Source organism: Manacus vitellinus, unplaced genomic scaffold (assembly GCF_001715985.3).
Source record: "Manacus vitellinus isolate BGI_N305 unplaced genomic scaffold, ASM171598v3 scaffold_9_pilon, whole genome shotgun sequence".
In the NCBI taxonomy this organism is placed as follows: Eukaryota; Metazoa; Chordata; class Aves; order Passeriformes; family Pipridae; genus Manacus; species Manacus vitellinus.
Window position 1 is genome coordinate 16088856 of NW_021940917.1, and position 21926 is coordinate 16110781.

The following is a 21926-nucleotide window of genomic DNA, read 5'->3' on the forward strand; positions in this document are numbered from 1 at the left end:
TTCACCATTACAATGTGTCCCCAAATGCCATATCTGCATATTTTTTGAACACTTCCAGGGATGGTGACTCCACCACTTGGCTGAGCTGTCTGTTCCAATGTTCTACAACACTTTCCATGAAAGTTTTTTCCTGGTATTTAATCCAAAATTCCCCTGGTGCAACATTAGGCTATTTCCTTTTCTCCTGTCCTGTCCTGTCACTTGTTACCTGGGAGAAGGTAATGAGTGATGTGATTATTAATTTTAAATTGTGTGTTGTCCTGTATGGAGAATAACAAGAATATATGGCTCAGCTTTCATTATTTTTTTTGTTTAGCAGTTCATTTTCTGATAACTGCAATAATGCGGTCATTAAAAATATTTTTCCTGTTGCTGTACCAGTTTAAAAGAAATGGATAAATTCACAAGGATCTTTTTACGTTCTTGGTTTCAGGGCAAGTTGCCAGACTTGAGAGATTGAGAAATGCACAGGATAGAAAAAGGGAAATGTTAGAACTCAGGGGACTTGCAAAGTAGGAACCATTCAGCAAACATTCTAGTTTTTACAGCTGACCAGTGTTTAGTAGAGAAACTTGTTACTTCTTCAGGGTTGCATACATCAGCATGCAGAACAGCTTGTGTCTTCCTTTGGGCAACAAAGAAACTTACTTGTCATCTGCAATTTTATGATGGTTAAAAAAATAAAAGGCAAACCCATTATCTCTTTCATTATGTACAACTGAATGCTTGAATATAGTCAGAGTTTAAATTGTGTACAACCTAGCATTTCATGCTGAAGAAGATGACATCTTGAACATAAAACCTTTATTGAAAATGGAAGACAGCATAGAAAGGAATTCTGTTGCTAAAATTTTCCAGGAATAAAATTCCTTAATCAAGGTACAAGTTATTGATTTGGTACACACATGTCAGTTTTGGCAATTACAGAATAAACTGTTGACTCTCTGAGGTATGGGATAAAATTGTCACCCCTTTTTTCCTCCCTTTCTATTCAGTGTGGGAAACTTGGAAAAGAAAGGAAATATATTATTTCCTTGATTTTTGACTTCTGGACTTTTTGCTTTGGCATTCAGACTACAGCATCAGTTTAAAGTACAGTTTTATTGATGTATATAGTAGCAAGCTGTGTTTGTTCCAGTACTGAATAGCACGTTCAAACAGCAGGAGCCACTAGACTTTCTGCAACTAGTACAGTTTGAGTGATACCTGTTTGGTATAATATTGCAAAATGGAATAACCAATGAATGCTGCAAGTAAACAAACATGATTTTTGAGAATTAATTTTGACTCCCTGCAGTAGTACAGTTGTTTTTGCTCTGAATTCTTCTACAGTACAAGCTGGCTTGACTGGTGGAGCAGTGGAAGCTAGTTTTCAGTGTACAGCATTGTTTTGCTACTACTTTCTTGTTCTTTTGCAGGGTAAGGAGAACTTATTCATCAGCATCCTTTTAAAGGGTTTTTATCTGTTATGGGTGGAAGCCTGTCATGTGAATGTTTTTTTTTCTTCAAGCAAGAAGCAGAGATTATAGGTGTATTGTAAGCCAGCATTCATTTGTGTCACAAAGATAATTAGCAACTGATATATTTAATTCTCTTTTGATATACCCTTAATTCCTAAGTCAACAGCATCTCCAAATATAAGTTGCATGTGGGACTGCTGTCTGTGTTCAGACCCGCATTTAATTTTTCTTTCCTTGTCAAGGATGTGGCTGTATATGTTCTTCTGGGGATTTTCTTTCTGTAGAAGACAGTCTGAAGGGGGATAGCCCCCAAAGCTAGTGATATAGTCTTTCTCTAGGTTCCATCTGTAATCAGCAATGAGACATGCTTCTGCAAAATGCAGTATAAGTCAGAAACCTAATGTGTGTGGTGGGAACGATGCAAACGCTGCATGCACAGGCTCCCTCCCCACCCACACTCCCACACCCACCTATCCCTTCTCACCCCTCACCCCCCTTTTAAGTGCAGATGGGAAGAATGCACCTTAATGAGATATCTGAATTCTTGAAACGCTTGAGAGTGTGCCATAGCAACACTTCCAGAGGTTACTCAGGATCTGAAATAAACAAAAATAAGTCAATTCACACAGGGTTTTCAGCACAAACAGGATTTCAGTCATACTAAGAAATAATGCAAAATTGGGGGCTGGCTGTTATGATGTTGGAGAAAAAACAAAAGGTTAGATAACCCATGCCCCCTTTCTGTCAACCATCACAAGCTTAAGGGCATTTTCTTCTGTTCACTTCATCAGGCTTTCCCTTCGTTACACAACTAAATTCATAAAGAGAGAAATCTAGACAGACCTGAGGTTGGAAACAGAGAGTAAATTGTAACTAAATAAATAGAGATTTCATATGACAGGTGAGAATAAAAGAAAAATAGGAGAGAAAAAGACCAAACATTGGGTTGTATGGTGTTGCCAGATTGCATCATCCCTGCATTCATTCCAGTCAGTTTATCAGGTTAATGCTGTGTTCTAAGGGTCAATCTCTTACTGAAAGCTGTGTGCTGAGTATGTAGTACTATACTATAGCCAGATGGCTACTACCTGAGAGGGTAGTGATAATTGAACATGGAGAACACTCACACAGCTCTGCTGTGGATATTAGTGAAATTTAAGTGTCCAAAGAAGGATTGAGAACATGCAGGTTGCCTTTGTGGATGCAATAGCTCCCCCCCTTTGTAAAAGGAGATTGGGGAAATAAAACAGAAAGGGCAGATGGAAAAAGAGATTGAAAATGGAGATTTGTCTAGAAACACCTAATGGTCCATCTGTTGTGAGCTGCAACAGCTTTTGAGCATAGTTGTGACTTTTTTTTACCCTAGGAAGTTTCATGTGTTTTCCAACAGAGGTATGGATGCAGGGAATGGATGTTAAAAGGGATTGGGAGGGTAGTGTATGTGCTTTGTATGGAAAAGGAGGAAGTCACATTGCTGATGCAAGCAAACAGCCATCCCATGTAGTCATGGGCTGATGTCCAAAGGATGATATGGCACTTAATAGTCATGGTTGATATTTGAAATTCTATCTGTTGTGTTCTGTCATTGCATAATTTAATGGTCTTCATTAACTAGAGTTAGGTTTTCCCCATGTGCTTAAGAAAGAGAAAAATAATTCTGAGCAACCATCACCTGATGTGATTAGATTTCCAATCTAATTGGTTGTCTTTTATACTTTCTCAGGCTGTTCATTTTCATTCAGCTGCTTACACTCTGCCTTCCTTGTGCTATGACCTCAGAAATGTTAGTGGAGCTGCTGAGTTGAATCTCAAAGTACAAAACATTGGTGATAGTTTCTCTGTGATGATTCTCTGCTGGTGGCAGTAGAACCATCTAAGTATATTCACTGCAAATGAGTTTAAAAAAAAAAAAGTTGAGAGCCCTCTGAGTAATACTGAAAATCATTGTTAAGTTTAAACCAGTCTATAAAGAAACTGCTTTACCCTCACAGTTGACTGATTACGTGCCAGATATAAAGATGGTACAGTTAATTCTTGAAAACAAGTTGCTAATACTGTTGGTTGACAGTGGAATAAAATAGGATTGCAAAGTCAAGATTTCTTTTTGATTTTGTTTGTTGTTCTCTTTTTCCAAGGATTCTGCCCTATGTGCTGGTTTTTGTGACAGATTTTGATCAATATTGGTTTTGTTCCAGTATCTCAACTCTAAGCTTTATGAAGGTTATATAGATGAAGATGACTCTTTGTGTTTAAGGGCTTTTACTTAAAAAATGCTCACAAGGAAAGGGGAAATGAAGTATTTCATAGGTGGATACTTTCCTTTTTGTTTCTCATTTTTTTGGGATTATGTTCAAGTTCAAGGTTCCTCACAATGTTCTCATCGGTAAACTGGACTTAAATTCTGCAACATGGCCTTTGCGTTTCTGTGGCTCTTTCTGCAGCAGACTCAGGTAAATTACAAACTGGAAGATTTTAATGAATCAAGTTTGAAAATTATGTTCCAATCAGCGCAGTATTCTTTGTGGTGATTTGACATAAAAATAAAATTTCTTAATTTCTTTAGATTCTTAAATCTGTTGCAGACTTTGGTTATGATTGTGCATCGCATTTGAGTGGTGGTGGTGCTTGCTTTTGGGCAGATAGCTAAGAGATAGTTGTAGCTCCTACAGAAACATGCTGGGTAGTGCAGAAAAAGTGTATGTTCCAGAGTAGAAGGTGTAAACTAATTATTATGTTGTTATGGGAGGGACAGTAAATGTTGTTATATACTTACTATGAAGTAGCATCTCCAGTTCTCATTCTAGGTTGTCAGAGTATTTGATGTGTCGCTTTTCAAGTCCAAATGAGCTTTTGTTTCTTGCGTCACTTAAAATTCAGTGATTTTGAAGACAAAAATGTTCTTACATCTTAATAAGGGATCAGTTTCTGGTGCTTCTTTCCAAAGAGGAGTGGATTAATAGGAGTAAGGTAATCAGATGTTATCACTGTGGATCTCATGGCAAAAATCTTTTAGTGTGTGTATGTAGTCTGTTCCTTTCTCGAGTTTGGATTTTGCTTTCATCACCTCGTTTTGTCTGTTGACTGTGTTGAAGTGTTGAGTTTGTCCCTGGATTTCAGTATCATGTCTCCTAACACTGCTTCATCATATCGTTTGAAAGGTAAATGACTTCTGTCAGTGGACAGAATCTCCTAATTGAGTATTTCTGGAATGCAGTCAAGAGTCTAAAAGTTATTGTGGGCTTCAAAGACAGTTGGAACTTGAGAGGTTTTGCTCTCCCTTCATTATAGTTTCAGCTTGCTGCTGTGGCTACTGCAGTCAGCAACAGACCTTTGTGAGTCCTATTTCAATCACTTTCATTCTCTGCAGATCCTGTTTAGATTTCATGGAGTCATAGGATCATTTAGGCCAGAAAAGATCCTTAAGATCGTAGAATCAAACCATAAACCCAACCCTGCCAAGGCCACCCATAAGCCATGTCCCAACGCACCATATCTGTGCATCTCATTCACACCTCTTTGCACACCCCAGGGATGGTGACTCAGTCGCTTCCCTGGGCAGCCTATTCCGATGCTTGATAACTCTTTTTGGTGAAAATATGCTTCCTAATACCCAACCTATACCTGCCCTGGCACAACTTGACAAACTCCCTAGATACAACACCCTTTCAAGTAGCTGCAGAAGGTGATAAAGTCACCCCTAAGCTTCCTTTTCTCCAAGCTAAACAACCCCAGCTCCCTCAACTGCTCCTCCATCCCAGGAAACAGTGCACTGCTACTATTATCTGAATTCTTTGCCTAAATACTTGGCCATAAATTGGTGGTAATCTGTTGAAGTTACTTTCAGTAAAGTAACTTTCAGCTTTTTTTTGGTCTAAATTTCACCTACGAGACCCACTGGGCATTTTTATAATTTTAAACACACCCTTTATTCTCAGAGGTGTGATGCAAATGGGCTTTTGGAAAGGGAGCAGTATTCAGTACTAGGGAAATGTGGCATAGATTCTGTACAGCAGGAGACACTTAACTGGTGCCTTTGGTTATGCAAGTGAACAGAAGCTACCTTTGTACAGCAGTGAAGTCATCACTGAGAAATGTGAATTTTGCCTTGGTACTGTAAGACAGACATTCAATTGTAAGAACTGAGAGGGGGGTGGGGAGGGAATGAGAAGAATAAAAATGAAAGAACTAAGAGGAATAATTATTGAGAAAGATAACAATTTAAATTTACATTGGTTGGGAATAAAGGAGAATGTTGAGCAATAGCTGGTTTTGGTTTGGAAGAAGAGGTTTACCTCTGCAGAGAGTGGATTACTAGGATACTTCAAGAGAAGAAAGGAGGAAAAGAATGCTTCAACTTCTGGATACAAAGATAATCCTAAGATAAACAAGTACTCAAAAAAAATTCGTGCTTTAAAATTTGATCTAAAGCCTCTCCAAGACAATGTGATCGTTTTCATAAATAGAAATGGGTTCTTTCAATTAATAAAGATTTGTGATCCTGTCTGGAAGTCTGATCATAAGAGACTATTGCATAAATTTCATGATTATGTAATTATATGCTTCTTTTGTGTGATTCCTCTGTGATTACTTACTTTAAGATCATTTCTCTGTAATTTATCTCCTGTATTTATTGTACTTCCTCCTTCTTGTCAAATAGGTAAGCAACCTGAAGAAAATTTTGAAAGGAATATTGGATTACAATCATGAGGTAAGAATGGTTTTAAATAATCTACATCTACATACCTTTATAGTTACATATTTTAGTTAACTGGTTGAATATAAATTGTATTCTACAAGTGAAGTACTGATGTTTTCTTGGCATAGATAGTGATTCGTGGCCTGTTCTCTAGTCTTAGCCTTCTCTAAAACTTCTCACCTGTTTTATTGACTACTCAGAGGTCCCAGGGAAGCCTGATGTGCAAATTCTGTCATACAAACATTAGATGGCCTTACCGAGTATGTTCTGGTCATGGACTTCAACAGTACCTGTGTTTGATTTTTTTTTTTCCCCTCCTCCTCTGCAGTTAAAGTCTGGCTTTTCCCTTATTTTTCTCGTAAGGAGAGAGAGTAAAGCGTTTCTTACCTCTCCCCACATTAAGATTTTATATGAAATATTTTAATTCTGGAATATTGGAGTCACCCCGTGGCATTTTCTCTTATTCTGAGCAAACTCAGAAATTAACCATTACAGAGGAGTCAGAATACAGTATTTTTTCCAGTGGTGAATCTTCAGCTGAAATATGCTTTCAGTTTCAGTGATGTTTTGAGGCAAATTGATCTGTACAGGCTGCAGCACAAAATCTATGCTTGTCTCAAAATATTAGCTTCTCATAAATACTTCAGAGATTAAGTTATTTGTTAATAAACTGAAGTCTTTCAAAAAAAAAGTTAGACTTATGAACCATTCAGCAAATGGTTAGATGTCCATGTTGAAATAAATGTTGAAAATTGGTGGTTAGGCAAGCTGGTCATAACTGGAAATACTAAAAAGAAACATTGGGTTTTTGTTATGGAAAATTAATATTACTAAGACAAAGTGATGCAAACTTCTTTTTGACTGGTTAGTATGTATGATGATTAAGTCTCTGGTGTGAAAACTTTACTACTAGGCAAGTTCTGAGCTGTTTCAAGCTGACTAACTTCTGCAAAGGTAATGCACATTTATAAGTCTGACTGGATTTTGGTTTAGTTTCTTTTTTTTTTTTCTGCTGAGGGAGGCGATGCTGGTGGTGATAGTTGAGATGACAGGATTCTACCATGAATCCTGCTTATGTTTTCCTCAATCTGATTCCTTCTCCTAGAGCCACCTTGTACTAAAATATAGGTGTGATTGCATGTGGATTTTACCTGATGTAGCTAAAAGACTTTGAAAAATGTATATGCTAACATTTTCCCTTCTCCAGAATTCAGAAATTTGTGTTGTGTTCAGGAGGACAGTCTTTCAATAGCTATGTTACATTGCTGTCTTTATCAATTATACTATGGAAGAACAAGAAGCCAAAGTTAACTATTTATGGCTCGCATGCTTTGTTATACCCCACTAATCTTGCTGCAGAATTCTACTCCTCTGGAACTGAAATTTTTAAAATTTTTTTGTAAAGATATTTACTTAGTTTTCAAAGGTATTTTGTAACGTTTTGAAAAAGGGTTAAATGCTCTTTTTCGTCTCAAAATAGTTACTGCAAAAGTCTATCCTCCATTTTCGTATTTCTTTCAGGTTTGTTTTTTTTTTTTTTTCCGAACAGGAATGAGTTTGGATCCTTTAAAGTATACAGATATTTTTAGCAGTGTTGAAACTAATTCTTTGAGAAAACTGTTTAAAAAATTCCACAACACAAAAAGCACCAAACACAACAAGAAAAACTCAACCACAACACTCCCACAAAACCCAACTCTAGAAAACTTCTGAGTGCCTTGTTTTCTTTGTGGTCTTCATATACATTACATACTTTTTCTAAATACCTTTACCTAGTCTCTTGTTTTCTCAAGTATTGCACATAAAGGGCAAGCAGCAAACGACTGATTCCCTCTATAGTCATTGTTTCCTTATTACACCCTGTTTAAGAAGTTAGTTTCTTTTTATCTGCAATTAATGTGTCATAGATGTGTTTTAATTCCAAATTTCATATTCATATTTTCAAGCCTCTCTTCAATAAAGAGCAATTTAGCAGAATTGTTTAATTCCATCTACTGACAATCATTAATGTAGTCTTAATGATAAATCAGATAACACTATTGTGAGTCACATGGGCTTTTGTTTTGTTGGTTTTTTTCTTTCTTCTGCATGTGGGCTGTTTAATTACATATCATTGTACTACTAACTGAGATTATCTTCCATGGAACATCTCTCTTAGCTGTGAGACTTGCAAGTTATCCTTACATTTGCTAGAAGTGCAAGGCTTAGTGATCTGAGTTTTTTGCTTATATTTTTCACCTGTCAGTGTTAGACATATGTATTGTATAGGTGAAATATTTAATTTCTTGGCTTTATAGTAGTAAGAAATGTCAGATTTGTGTATAATACTTTATGCTACATGAGGTGTTTTTAGGTGTTGGGTTTTTTTTAATGGAGTGCTTTAAAAAAAAATCAATTATCCGTGTGGTGGCCTGCTTTTGTTACCTTCTTATCTGAAGAAAAAAAATCTTGCCAAGTGTGTAACTCATAGTTGCTTATGAGTCGATGCTCATAAGTGTCGTGTTGGTCATGTTTGTCTTCTCCTAAATATTATTTGTGTCAAACAGTATGATTTAATATTTGGATGTTAGGCAATATACTTTGTTTTAAAGGTGGATTTAAAGTAAGAGTGAACTGCTCTTGTTGATTATGAATCATCATTGTACAAGATGTGTGTGTATGTATATGTGCAGTGATACAGCCATGTAATTACTGGGTCTTTACACAGATTCTGGGGCAACAGATAAATGACTTCACCCTTCCTGATGTTAACCTAATTGGAGAGCATGCTGATGCTGCAGAGCTTGGGAGAATGCTTCAGCTTATCTTAGGATGCGCTGTGAATTGTGAACAGAAGCAAGGTAATAAATTTTCAAAGCATGTTTTCTTGCTTGTTATGTAAATACTGAGAGGAAAAACTCTATTTCCCGTGTTTCTGTCAGAGACAAATGTAGGGTTTTTTTCCGCGGTGACATGATTTTGTCCTACGGGTAGTAACTGTCGTTTTGTTATAAGCTTCCTTAGTTTTGGAGACTCACACTGTGGAATTGATTTTGCTTCCAACATACATATTTTCAATTTGGGTTTGCTGAGCTGAAAAATCACTCTACAGAGGAAAATTCTCAGGCCTACCTTTTAACCATTTATGAGGTAGATCGCGATAGTTAAGAATGGACATATGTGATTGTTGCATTATTCTGTGTGACTCCTGATTTTAGGAATGCATTCCAGTCATTACCTTAGCTACACGGGTGAAAGCTTTGCCTGAAGGTGTGTCTGGTGTGATCTAGGATGCTGTAGTTTCTGAGAGCAACTGCAAACATTCATTCTAAACACTTAAAACACAAAACATAGTCATATGAATAGAAAATACATGTTTGGGAAAATAAGACTATTTCTACTGTGTTTACGTTACAGTTGCACCAAATATATGTCTTTTCTGATTTAACTCAATCTGGTTTTGGTGGCAGCCAGGGTTTAAGACCTTTTGTCTTCCTCTTGCTTGATTCATTTTAACTTTTACTGCTAGTTTCCCCTTTCAATTTTCTCAGGTGACTAACTCACTGTAGTTTCTCCTTCTGAAATTACTTTTGTTCTCTTAAACAGGAGATGGTCTGGCTATCTTATTAATTAAAGTAGAGGAAATGTTATTCCATGAGTATATAAATAACTGGTTTATTAACCCTCCCGTCCTCTCTGTTTTCTGTAAAATTGTCTTCCTTCCTTTGGGTGACTATTTGTCACCCTCAGGTGGGAAGTATATCTTATTCTTGTCTGTCCTTTACTCTCTCAGTTTGGACATTAAATGTACATGTTTGAAATATCAGAACAGTCTAGTTTTATGTACTTGGAGTGAGATTTGGCATGAGCTAATTAACTAGTTAGAGGTGACTTTTCCCCAATATCTTTCCCTTAGGCACATCATTAAAAGAATACAGGTCATGTGTAAAGGAGATCGTATCTATCTGGAAACTGCATTATACTGGGCAAGTCATTAACTCCTTGACTTAGTCTAAATGTCAGAATTTGCCCCTCTGACCACTGTATTGTTTCTCAAAGTATCTCATCTGTAACTCACACCTATACATACATAGGTGAGGAGTGAAAAAGTGGAGGGGGACTTAATTTGTGGGATAACACAGGAATAAGAACAGAAAGCAAGAGTGGATGTGAAAATGCTTTGAAATGAGAATGCTGTAGGAAGGCAGGGCATTATTGTTAAACTTATGGAAAAGTACAACCTATGCAAGGATTGTGTACCTGAAGAGCCTGAATAGTTTGGGAACAAATGGAGAAAAGGAGTGAAAGTAGTTATAACAGAACTGTGAGGTGCCAGAAGGAAAAGATAATTATGTACTTTTTTGGTTGTTGTAGAGTTCAAATAAGCTGGATTTATGTCTGATCAGACTTCTGATAAAATCCTGTTGAGTTTGTTGTGGTGGGACTTGACTGGTGATTATGCATTTCAGTGTCATCCATGGCACCTACTCATTTTGTAGGAAGGATGCAGCTTCTGATCTTCGGTTCTCTGACTTGAATTTTAACCATGATGTTTCAGAATGCCCTTTTTTTTTTTTTTTTCAGAATACATCCAGACCATAATGATGATGGAAGAATCAGTTCAACATGTTGTCATGACAGCCATTCAGGAGGTATGCTGGGATGCCCACAGTGTATGAAAGTTCTGCCTTTCAGTATTTTACAACAATGTGCTTTTTCCTACTTTGGAAAAACTTAGTTGGAAGTAAAGAAAATAAGGGGTGTAGATTTTGCCTTTTTACAGGGAAAAATATCTTATTTTTTCCTTAGAAAAATCTTGCTTTATGTCAAGGAACTCTGGTTGAATGTCCCACTTTTCTTTAAATCTAGAAGACTGGAACTTCTAGATATTTTTGATATTGGGTTCCCTTTCCTTTACCTTTCCCACCCTGTGAATCCTAAAATACACTAGACTGATTTTATATGGGCAACCAAATACTGTAGAATTTCATCAAAATTTGTACCTTGAAATTGCAAAACTTCATGGGCTGCTAATAATTTTAAAATTTTGTTGACAAGTGAAAAGGAAGAGAATTAGAGAACAGAGTATTCTTCTGTCAGCTGTAGTGTTATGATACATAATGATGATATGTAATGATAAATAATATGAATATATAGAAATAATATAATAGGCTACTATGTTTTTACAAGTTAGTGAGTATACTCCAGTGCATTTGTGGTTAAAACCTCAGTGTTAGCCACTGTAGCCCTGAACCCCCCATGTGACTTCTTAGGAGCCCAAAATGACCACAAGTGAAATACCTATCAGTCTTCATAGATGGAGGTTTACTGTGGGGCAGGCCACTAAGGAAAGCGGGAAACCACTGTTAATCCCATTTCTTTTGAACCTGAACAAGAGAAATTAAATTCCACATTAGGCTCTAGAGCAATTTCACTTCTCTGGAATGTCTGAATGTAGAAAGAGGTGTCAGTAAGCCTACAAGGGACCCTGTCCTCTGTCATCACTTCAACCATGCAGTCATACATTCAGTTGTCTGTGTGTGGAGTGCTGTCTACAACCATGCAGAGTAGACTTTTGAAATGAGCATTGAAAGAATTGTTACGCTCAATCATCTTCCAGTCGGTGCTGCCAAGCACCAGTTTGCTGGAGTTTTGGGATATTTTACTTTTTTCTATTTTTTGTAACTGTAATACAGTGTTTTGGTGAAGCTTTCTAATGCTTTTTATTAAATCCAAATTTCAGCATCACTGTATTCTGCACTACCTTGAAATAGAAAACCTTATTTTATCCTCCCTCTTTCTGTTAAAAATCTCCTATTTAATTTTTCTGAAAGTCTTCTTCATTTGGTATAATAGCCAGATTTGAAGCAGCCCACAGTTTTCAGCATTTTTGATGAGTAAACTTTGAAGTTTTTTAGTGTTTGTGCCCTTTCTCTGAGCTGGTGAGTAGAAGTATGGGAGAAATCACTGGGTCTGTTTTTCTGGAACAGATTTTTGAAACTCACTGAATCAAAAAGCTTACCATTCAGATACTGGCACAGTTCTGAGTGATTTTAATCCTACTTTCCAAGCTGCTTAGAAATCCAAGGCGTTTCAGGACCAAATAAGGAGGATCTCAGGTGCTCAATGAAGAGGTGAGAAAGCGTCTCAGACTTTGATACAGTTTGAGAACAGGACCTCCCTCCACTGCTTTTTAATGGGCTTGGAGTCTGGAGAAGTCCAGGGTCAACTGGAAGCTGGCAAAGATTATCCAAATTTTCAAGAAGAGAAAGAAGACAGACGCTGGCCATTGCAGGCCTGTCTCACGTCAGTGCCTGGTAAAATTGCGGAGAAGGTTATTCTGGCAGTTAGGTCATAGCCAGCACAGATTCACATGGGGTGAAACTTCACTGGATTTTAGGAGGATTTTCTATTTCTTGGGCTCACAGCAGCTCTCAGAATTCAAGTGACTTGGAACAAGCAATATGTAGGAGACACCAAAATAAGATGCCTAGGAAAGCAGGTATATGTACGTGTTTGAAAAGTTGCTGTACGTCACCTCATCCAAACGTTCCAAAGTATTTGACATTGCAGGTACTCTTTCTTTAATATTAGGTATGTCAGAAGACGTCTCTAAGCTTTACTGATGTATTATGAAATTTATTTTTCTGTTTCAGTCGAGCGCATATAGATTTTTTTTGATGCTTCTTTGGTTTTCATAAATCATCTTACTCAGGAAAGTATATCATGAGGCACAGTAGAACAAGTTTTATCTAGTTTTTTTGCATGTAGAAGGTAATTTTCTCAATGGAAGAAGCAGCATATTATGTTCTAAATTTTAGTTGATTATTTTATTTTTTAATAACTTGTGACTCTTCAGCATTTCCTTTCTTCACTTATTTAAATGTTTAAAATATACCTTGTGCTCTATAAGGTTTTATAAATTTAACAGTGCTTGTTTTTAACAAATAACAGTGTTATTTTGTTCAGTGTAGTCAAATTGATCTGGTGTCTTGCCACCACCTAGATTCTTAGATGCTAATCTTCACGTATACATATCTAAAGACAAGCTGTGCACAAGATAGAGGATTTCATGTATTAATATACATAATATTACAGTTATTTTTAATTTCATGGGGTTTAGATTTTTTAAAGGCCAAAAATCTTTCCTTACGGAAATTATTTTGGCCATTGTGTGTTTTTCTTTTCCTTTCCTTGACATCTTTTGGAAATTCTTCTGCCACTTTCCCAAGTCTTTTTCTTGAACAGCAAAGTTCAGTATTTATGAAGACAGTAGCTGAGGCAAATAATCTACTTACCTTTGCTGTTTAAAACATCTCTAAACTTGATCACTTAGCAGGTGTCTGTGCAGGTCAAGTTGAGAGTCAGAACAATACCAGAGGTAGTGTCAAAACTTGCCTGGGGTGAATAGGAAAAGGAACTTACTGTCTGGGTTAATACTGACTGTGTTACTTCCACTGTTTGGTTTTGTGGGTTTTTCCGCTGCTTTATTTTGTCTTGACTGTTTAAAGCTTTGTCTTGTGTGAAGTAAAAGTGGTTTTTTAATAGTTAGGAAATAATACAAAAGTATTTTGTTGCGTCTGTCAACAGATAGACTGGAGGATAGACTGAATACCAACTGGAGGAAGAAAGTCCACCTCCTTTAAAGGATACACAGTGTCATGCATAGCCTTGACTTTTTAAAACAAGCATAAAGATGTTTCAAAAAAGAAAACCTGAGTACAGAAGCTAGATTTTTGTCATTGTTTTTGTGGACACTTAAATGAGCTTGTAAAATATTATCGTTACAGAAGAAGCATTTCAGATAAAGCAAGTGTTTTGGACTGTTAAAATCATCAACTGAATGGTTCAGCTGCATTTGCAAAATCACATATAGAGGAAAAAAAAGCTTTCATAATTCAGGTTATTCATGCATGCAGATTTTGTGATAGTTTTACCCATTCCCTAATCTTTATGTATCCATGACAACACAACTTGTTCACATTTCCCAAGGAAAGCAATTAAAATGTGAAGGTTTTAATAATATAGGATTAGCAGACCTTCAAGTGTTATGTGAGATATCATACCAAAGCTGTGAGCATGAAGAGCTACATATGTAAAGGATTAACATGGAATGACAACTGCTGCTCATAAAACTACACAAATAATTATAAGTATTATCATGTTGTCCAGGTTATTGTACCATTTGTAATCCAGACTGACCTTTTTATGCAAAATAAACCGGAAAAAGACAGTAAATGCTAGTGCATTTCACTGTCAGAAGCTCTTAAGCAGGGTTTTTCTTCTCATGTAGACACCTACTGCAATTGCTTGATTTTGCTGGCACTTCTTTTTTTCCCCTTTTTATAATTTCTGCATATCATCCTCCATTAAAGTTACAGGTGAAAATGAGTAATAATACTATACTTAAGCTAAATGGTGAGCTTGGAACTGAAGGCCAGTTCCAGTGCTGCAAAATCGTGAAGGCAGACCTTTATTCCTCCTGTAGTCTGCTCCAGAAGAAAACTAAAGCTGTAAGGGGAGACTGAGGAGGCCACTTCCTTCTGCTTTTTATTCTCTTAACTTATTTGAAATAAAAATGAAATGAAGTTTGCCCCTGTAAACTCAAAAGTCTTGGCATTGACCCATACCTCTCAATTCCACATGCTCTAATATCACACTTGCAGGCTGCATGTGAAGCCCTGAAAGTACAGCAGTATTTAATTAAGTTTTTCTGAATATGAGCTTTAAGTAAAGGAGATATATAGCAGACCCAGTAAGTAAATTTGATTTAGAAATTAGTATCAACCTACTAGTATCATCAGATTAGTAATAAATAATGCATGTGCCATTGAGCAGGTAACTGATTATACAAGCTCTAAATTTCAGTAATATCAGAGAATGCTGATTGACCAGAAACAAAGTGAAGAATGGAGGAAACTAGGCAAGCCTCTTACCTTGTATTTTTCAGGTGGATGGAAGGTTGTAGTGTGTGCTTTGAGTTGACAAACATATCTGTATGGAATCCTAAGACACAGCATTCAGTAAAACTTTTCTTGAAATTTTCAGAAAATCTGACTGAAGAGAGAGAATTTTGGATAGGTGGGTGGAGTTGTGCTCTGTTGGCTGTGCTATTTAGGGTAAAGTGTTTCCTATTAAGTGGGGAGAAACTGTGTAGAGGCAATCCAGAAGCAGAGTGTGGTCAAAACATTTTGTTGCATAAACCATTGTCCCAGTGTATGGGGAAAGATGGATGCACTCCTTTGCCCTGATACCTTTTCATCCCACTCCTTAACTTCAATTTATTATTAACTGTTGATCAGAAGTTGGATTCCTGTGTCAGTTGTGAGTTATCTGTCAGTATTCTTCCTGTTATTTGTCTGGTTGTGCTACTTAATGGACACAAAACAGTCCCTTAGATTTCATCTTTAGCATTCCCCCCATAGCACAGGCCATCAGATTGCAAGGTGCTTCCTGTTGCATTGAGTCAGTCATCTGCACGTGTGCCTATGGCTCTCACCCTCAGTGCCTCATGCACGCTTTCCATGACATTCCTAACGCACCCCATGGAGTTAAATCCACAAGTACTGTGTAACATTCAGGGTACACCCAGACCGCGTATCTCCACTGCTTAATCCTGCTCCAGATAATGTCCTCTTTTCTGGACGTTTCTGCTTAAGGGCTCTCCAGAACATCGTGTTTGGCGAGAGATGACAAAACTCACTGAAGAAAATAGGGATTATATTAGTGGCCTTGGCCTGCTTCCTGTACGGCAGTTCACGGGAGCAGTGACACCACAGTGGCCTCTAGTGGGTTGTGCGGTCACTTGTGTATTCCTTTTTACTGTAAGTCTTGTGGAGGTCGGTTTAGCCTGTTTTCTGAATAGGAAGTTGTGCTCGGGCCAGAAAGGGGGGGCCAGTTAGGGACGTGTTGTTGCACACCCCTGCAGGCTGAGCTGGACCTGCCAGCTGGAAAGTGCTGGCTTGGAGGGCGGAACTTACTTGTGTGCTTGTGAACACGCGTGTCCAGTGTTTGCAAACAGTTTTGGGATATGAAACAGGGAAGAGGAGTTCAGTATTTGGTTAATAGGGGTTATCCCTTTAGTCATCTGGAAAAGCGTTTTAACAGTAGCTGGTGAAATGCAGTAATTGAAACATGTAAGACTTGTCACAGAGCAGGGAGGGATTGGAAATTTTTGTTTAAATGATAATAATCTTAGATTAGGGCCTTACATTATAGACAAGTTTGTAACACCACTATATATGGTAACGGAGAAGACGTGACTTCATTTTTCCAGGGACAGCTCTGAGGCTAGGGAGTTTCTAATTATTGTTACAGGGACTCTGGGCTTCATGCAATGCTTCATCTTGGAGTGGTTTTGTCGTTGTAAACATGTAGACAAAATGGAAGAAATTTGACAAACATTGTCATGGTCTGAGGAGGACTGTTGAGGACAGATAGATTAATTTAAGCATTAGTTATGCAGGTAAATCCCAATTAAGGATATGGGAAAAGGGAGAGAGATGTAAGTGTATAAATATTTGAATGATGTAAATGTCAAACAGAGATTTTTCAGTTGTACACAGTGGTATAAACAGAAAGGATTGAGAACAAACGAAGGCTCTGTGCCAAGTATTCCAAAAACTTTGTCAAGGAAAAGTAATGCGAAAGCAGTGTTTTCTGGAAGGAATAAATGAAACCCTGTCTCTGGAGAGAGTAACCAGGCTGGACCAGAGGTCTTAGGGAAAAAATCTAGTCCTGACTTTGGTTAGGATGGGGCTTTTTTGATTGGAACATCCATGAATTGTGTCATTGGAGAGCTCTTATAACTTAAGAGCTCTTTCTCTTTTTTTTAATAAGCTCATCAGTCAATTTTATAGGACTTGATTTAGGGTTTTGTGCTGAGGGTTTGACAGTGGTTTGGGGTTTTTTGTTGTTTTGGTTTAGGTTTTTTGCTTGTTTGTTTCTGGGGTTTGTTTTTTGGTTTTTGGTTTTTTTTAAACATATTCTAAATATTACAAAACCACCTTCAGGTATTCCTGCAATAAAATAGGTTAGTACACAATGAATTGTAATATTCATTTCAGGAATGCACTCTACAGAGTTTCTCTTTAAATTTGAAAATTACAGACAACTCCAGAGCAGAATTTTGTTCATCTTTGTTTTGCACTATTAGCTGATGATATGTCCCAAACTTTAGTGAAATAAATAAATGCATATGAACTTCCAGGTAATTGAAGCATGAAAGCCACTAGCAGAGAACAATTAAAAGAAGATCTTGCATGGTGTGTTGGTATCTACCATCATTCCAATGCCACTTCAGTAAAATATTTAGCGGGGTGTACTGTAGACTTCATCATAGATGAAGAATGTGCATTGTCAGAAGAAAAAGAGATGATGTAAGGGTTTTTTTTTACCACTCTAAATATTATAAATTATGAAGATTATTTTTTTTCTGGGTTTGTTTCTGAAGATATCTTATGTAAAAATGAAGTTAAAAACTTTCAAATTAAGTCAGATTAAAACTCCCAAAAGTAAAAAGCAGCTTGGTGTTTCGTTGAAACTTAGGTTTTAATATAAAAGTAAATCCTTGTTTTTTCTAATCCAGTGTAATCTAATTGCAGTTGATGAGTAAAGAGTCTCCAGTCTCTGTTGGAAATGATGCTTACGTTGACCTTGATCGACAGGTATCTAAGACCAAATGTTTCTTTTCCTTCCATCATAGCACATCAGTGGCCAGTCCTTTTTCTGTATTAAGAACTCTGTCTTTTTTTTTTCTTTAATCATTAAAGTGTTTTGTGGGAAAGTCAAATGAGGAGCGGAAAACTAAATTTCAGTAGTAAATATCAGAGTCCTTTAGGTTTATAGATTGAGTTTACTCCTATTCTGTGTTTAAGGGGGAAAAAAAAAGTTGATTTGGAAAACCAGTCTAGCTATATGACATAATAAAGCAAACTGCAGATTGGTACAAATCCTTAGTTATTGAGAAAGGATAAAAAATGTGTAGTATTCGAATAAAACTTTTTATGCGTGTGAATAAAACTTTTCCTACTCCCAAAGTCAGTTAAAAAAAAAAAACCAACCAAATCAAAACAAACACACGCATATTTGGGGTCCTGGAACCGGTCCAGTACATAAGAGAAGTTTTCAAATATAACCCTTCCCTGTCTGATATATTTAAAAAAATATGCAAAACCAATTGGTTTTACTAACTTAACTTCATACTAACCCTATCGTGCTCCCTCAGTTTTTTTTCTAATTGAGAAGTATCGTACAGTGGTTTTCCCTGTGTTCCTCCATCATACTTTTTCTGCAGAAATATGTAAATGCTAACAGATTAAATTAAGTTCTATATGTAAACAGGCCCTGAGAAATAAACTTGCACATACCAAGTATGATGATGCTATTTGAGAAAGCCCATTTAAACTTCATCATATATAATATCACATCTATATCTATGTCTATATGCATAACATGCACACACCTATAGCTATGTTTATGTTAACTGCATTAATTTGTAAACTGACAAGATACATATCTCTGAATATTGAGCCCTTGAAGGGAAATACCTGAATATTTACCACTGCTTACAAGGTTCAGTGCCCTTTTTCAGAAGGGTAGGCTTCTCTGTCGCCACGTTAGTTGTATCCCTGTTGTGCACTAAGAGTAGCTCCCTTTACTAGAGAGATTTTACCCTAATTGTCCATTCCCTGTATTCCGCCTTCCAGTCCTTTCAAAACTAGATTGAAAATTGAAATTATACACTCTTTGATTCTGTAAAGAAAAGTGGTATTGACAATTTTTTTCAGTGTAGAGATTTGATGAGTTCTTCAGACCCGAGTTCAAGTGTTTTTGGCTCAATTCATAGAGCAGATGTGATAATTCTTATATAAGAGCAAATATTACTTTTGGGTACTTTTACTTTTTGCTAATACACAAACTAAACAGTAATCACACCTGCTTCTTTTTTTCTTTATAAGAGTGGAATTGCCTGAGCTTTTCAAAAATTTAATTTATTACCTAACTGTGAAAATTTTACAGTCATGTAGTTCAGAATATTTTTAATTGGATCACAGAGACTGATGACAGTGTTAATGTTTATTGTTTATGCTAGCTGAAGAAAACTACAGAAGAATTAAATGAAGCACTAGCAACAAAAGAAGAAATTGCCCAGAGATGTCACGAGTTAGACATGCAGGTAAGTTTGCTATAGTGTCTGTATTGATTTTCAAGTGGGGAAAAAGATGTGTTAACTTTTAGGCAGCTGAAAATAAGCAGTAGAGTGTGGAAAACAATTTTTAAACGGGAGATGAAAATGGCACAGTAGTTATTTTGCTTCACTTGTGCTAGCAGAATGAATGTCATTGTTTTCTTATCTTGATGCAAAGTTGCCAGTATGAAGATGACTCACACTGACGAAACTTTTTTTCCTTCTGGTAGGAAGGGTTTGAGCTGCGTGGTAAAACTGTTGCGGTAGAGCACTAAGGCAGGTTCTGCTGCTGTAACAGTTTCAGTTCAGTGTTAAATACCAATAGGAAGTTACTGCAGACTATCAGCTGTGCATGGGTTTTGACTAAGCTTTACTTTAAGTCAATCATGCCTCATCTGGAAGATACGAGGAGTGTGAGGAGGAAGCCCTGAAAGGCATTGCCGTTGTAACCCTGTTTTGGAGTATAATTCAGGCTTTTTGCCAAACAGTTCGGTAACCGTTGGAATTAATGAAGCTGATCTGTGTGCTCACGGTTAATATGTGAACCCATGTTTCAGCTGTTGTTTGAGTTGGAGCACTCTGAGTTCTTCACACCACTGCCTGTTTCCACAGCGTTGGTGGAAACTGAGTCATCTTTGGAACTGTGTTCCTCTTTTGGACCTGCTTGCAGTTAGCCCTTACTGTGGAGAGCTAGTTTTATTTGTTTGCTGGGAGAGTATACAGACTTGATTATGATGAAGTTATCTTCTGTCATAACAAAGACTTTTTCTTTCAATGCCAGTGCAAAATATGTTAAAGAATAGTTACGTATTCTGTGTGGTAAATCTGCCCCTAATGTTGCAATATGTTGGTTACATCACTTAGCAATTGAATACCTATTAAATGATACAGTATATTCCTGTGAAATGTGATTATTATTGTAGTCTGTGTGTAGTCTGTGTGTTTGTGGGTTGTGTTGATATTTTATTATGTGCACAAAAAATATTTCTCTCTGAAGCTGGATGGGTCAGTTATTCTAGTCCATGCTTTTATTACAACAGGTTGCAGCCCTCCAAGAGGAGAAGAGCAGCCTGCTTGCTGAGAACCAGATTTTGATGGAACGCTTAAATCAGTCTGATTCTATTGAAGATCCCAACAGCCCTGCAGGTCGTAGGCACCTGCAGCTGCAGACACAACTAGAACAGCTCCAAGAGGAAACATTCAGGTAGAAAAGCTACACTTGGTTAGATTGTTTGTAGCTGGCGACATATGTGACTTAGGTACTTCTGGTTCTGCTGGCAATTATGAATGAGTATAATGGGTGACATAACCACAGTAGTACAGTTTTTACAGTGTCGCACACATTATGATTTACCTCTTTACAAGCTCTAGCATAACAAAATGCATCAACTTAATGCTGAAATGCTGTATACATGTCACTCTCCACTCTGTGAGTTATTTTGAATTGTTTGCATGCAGTCATTTCACCCATGTTTTTCAAAATCAGTGAGAATTAAAAGTAGCATGCTTTCCTTTACCCAAATTATTCTTATTGCGTTTTTAAGGTGTAGAAATTCGTAGACTAAGGTCTGCTACAGGCAGTTCTACAGGTGGCATTATTACATAGCAAAGTGTGTCCTTCTCTGAACTTGAAAACAAACATGGAGATTATCCACATGTGAGCTCTGCACTTCATTTGCATTTCCTCACCCTGTGGAAATACAATCCCTCTGTAAATTTCCTTCCTGGTTCTTTTGAGAATTGCTTCCAGGCTGTGTGTGCCTATTCTGCTGAGGAAAGCTGGTTCACTTCACTTTTTCATCCTCTTTGCCATACTTTCCCTCTCTTTCTTCAGTGAAACCATGGTATTTCATTACACTGCCAGTTTTTCTTTTGCTATGCTCTTCCTATTGCCCTTTTCTAATTCTTGTGATAAGTGTCATGTAACTTTCCTTTTTTGCCTGCTTTGCCATTTTTCCACTTCCTCTTATACTAAGCCTCCTTCCTGGTTATTCTGACATACCCTCTCCCATCTGTTTCTTTAAAAACGTTCAGTATTTCTCTTTCACAGCAGCTAGTGCCTGGATTTCTTCATTCTATACATCTACCATGTAAAGGAATAATGTAGTGATAGTGTCCCCTTTTATCTCTTCTGGTTCATCTCCATGCTCTGGAATGATTTCTCCCCGAGTCTGTTATCAGTTACTGTTTGAACAGATTTTTCTCCCCATATTCGATATTTCCACTGCCTGTTACTCTAATTTCAGGTTCTGAAGGTCATTCCAAACCTTTTTCACAGGTGAGACTCATTCCTGGTCTCCTTTATCTCCCTCCCCTGCCTTCATAGCATGTGGTTTCTACTGGCAATTTGTACATGTTCCTTCCAGCTCTACCTGATCAAGCAGGACATATGTACAGCTGAATTGATGTCCAGTGTGGTTCAACTGTTTTTCTCCCAGTCTTGACTCTTTGTCCTTTGACACTTCTAGTCTGTCACGATCCAAATGTTTGTTGTTTGTGGTTTAAATGACTTAAAGACTTTCTCTTGTCTCCATTCTCGTAGACTCTTTTTGGATAAAATACTTTTTTTACCCCTCGTACCCATATCTCCCTTTCTGGATTG

General features: G+C 37.1%; 1 protein-coding gene across 5 annotated transcripts in view; it reads left to right on the forward strand.

Annotated features, from left to right (window-relative positions):
• HOOK3 (hook microtubule tethering protein 3) overlaps positions 1-21926 on the forward strand; it is a 69790-nt gene that overhangs the window by 11895 nt on the left and 35969 nt on the right. For 4 of the 5 annotated variants that reach the window (XM_018085953.1, XM_018085955.1, XM_008933716.3 and 1 more), the window contains exons 3-8: positions 6118-6168; positions 8864-8996; positions 10720-10787; positions 17739-17801; positions 19229-19312; positions 20365-20528. In XM_018085953.1, coding sequence (XP_017941442.1) covers positions 6118-6168; positions 8864-8996; positions 10720-10787; positions 17739-17801; positions 19229-19312; positions 20365-20528 — 563 coding nt within the window. Of the gene's footprint in view, positions 1-3815; positions 3911-6117; positions 6169-8863; positions 8997-10719; positions 10788-17738; positions 17802-19228; positions 19313-20364; positions 20529-21926 lie in introns of all 5 variants that reach the window. The other variant, XM_018085954.1, reaches the window with a different exon arrangement.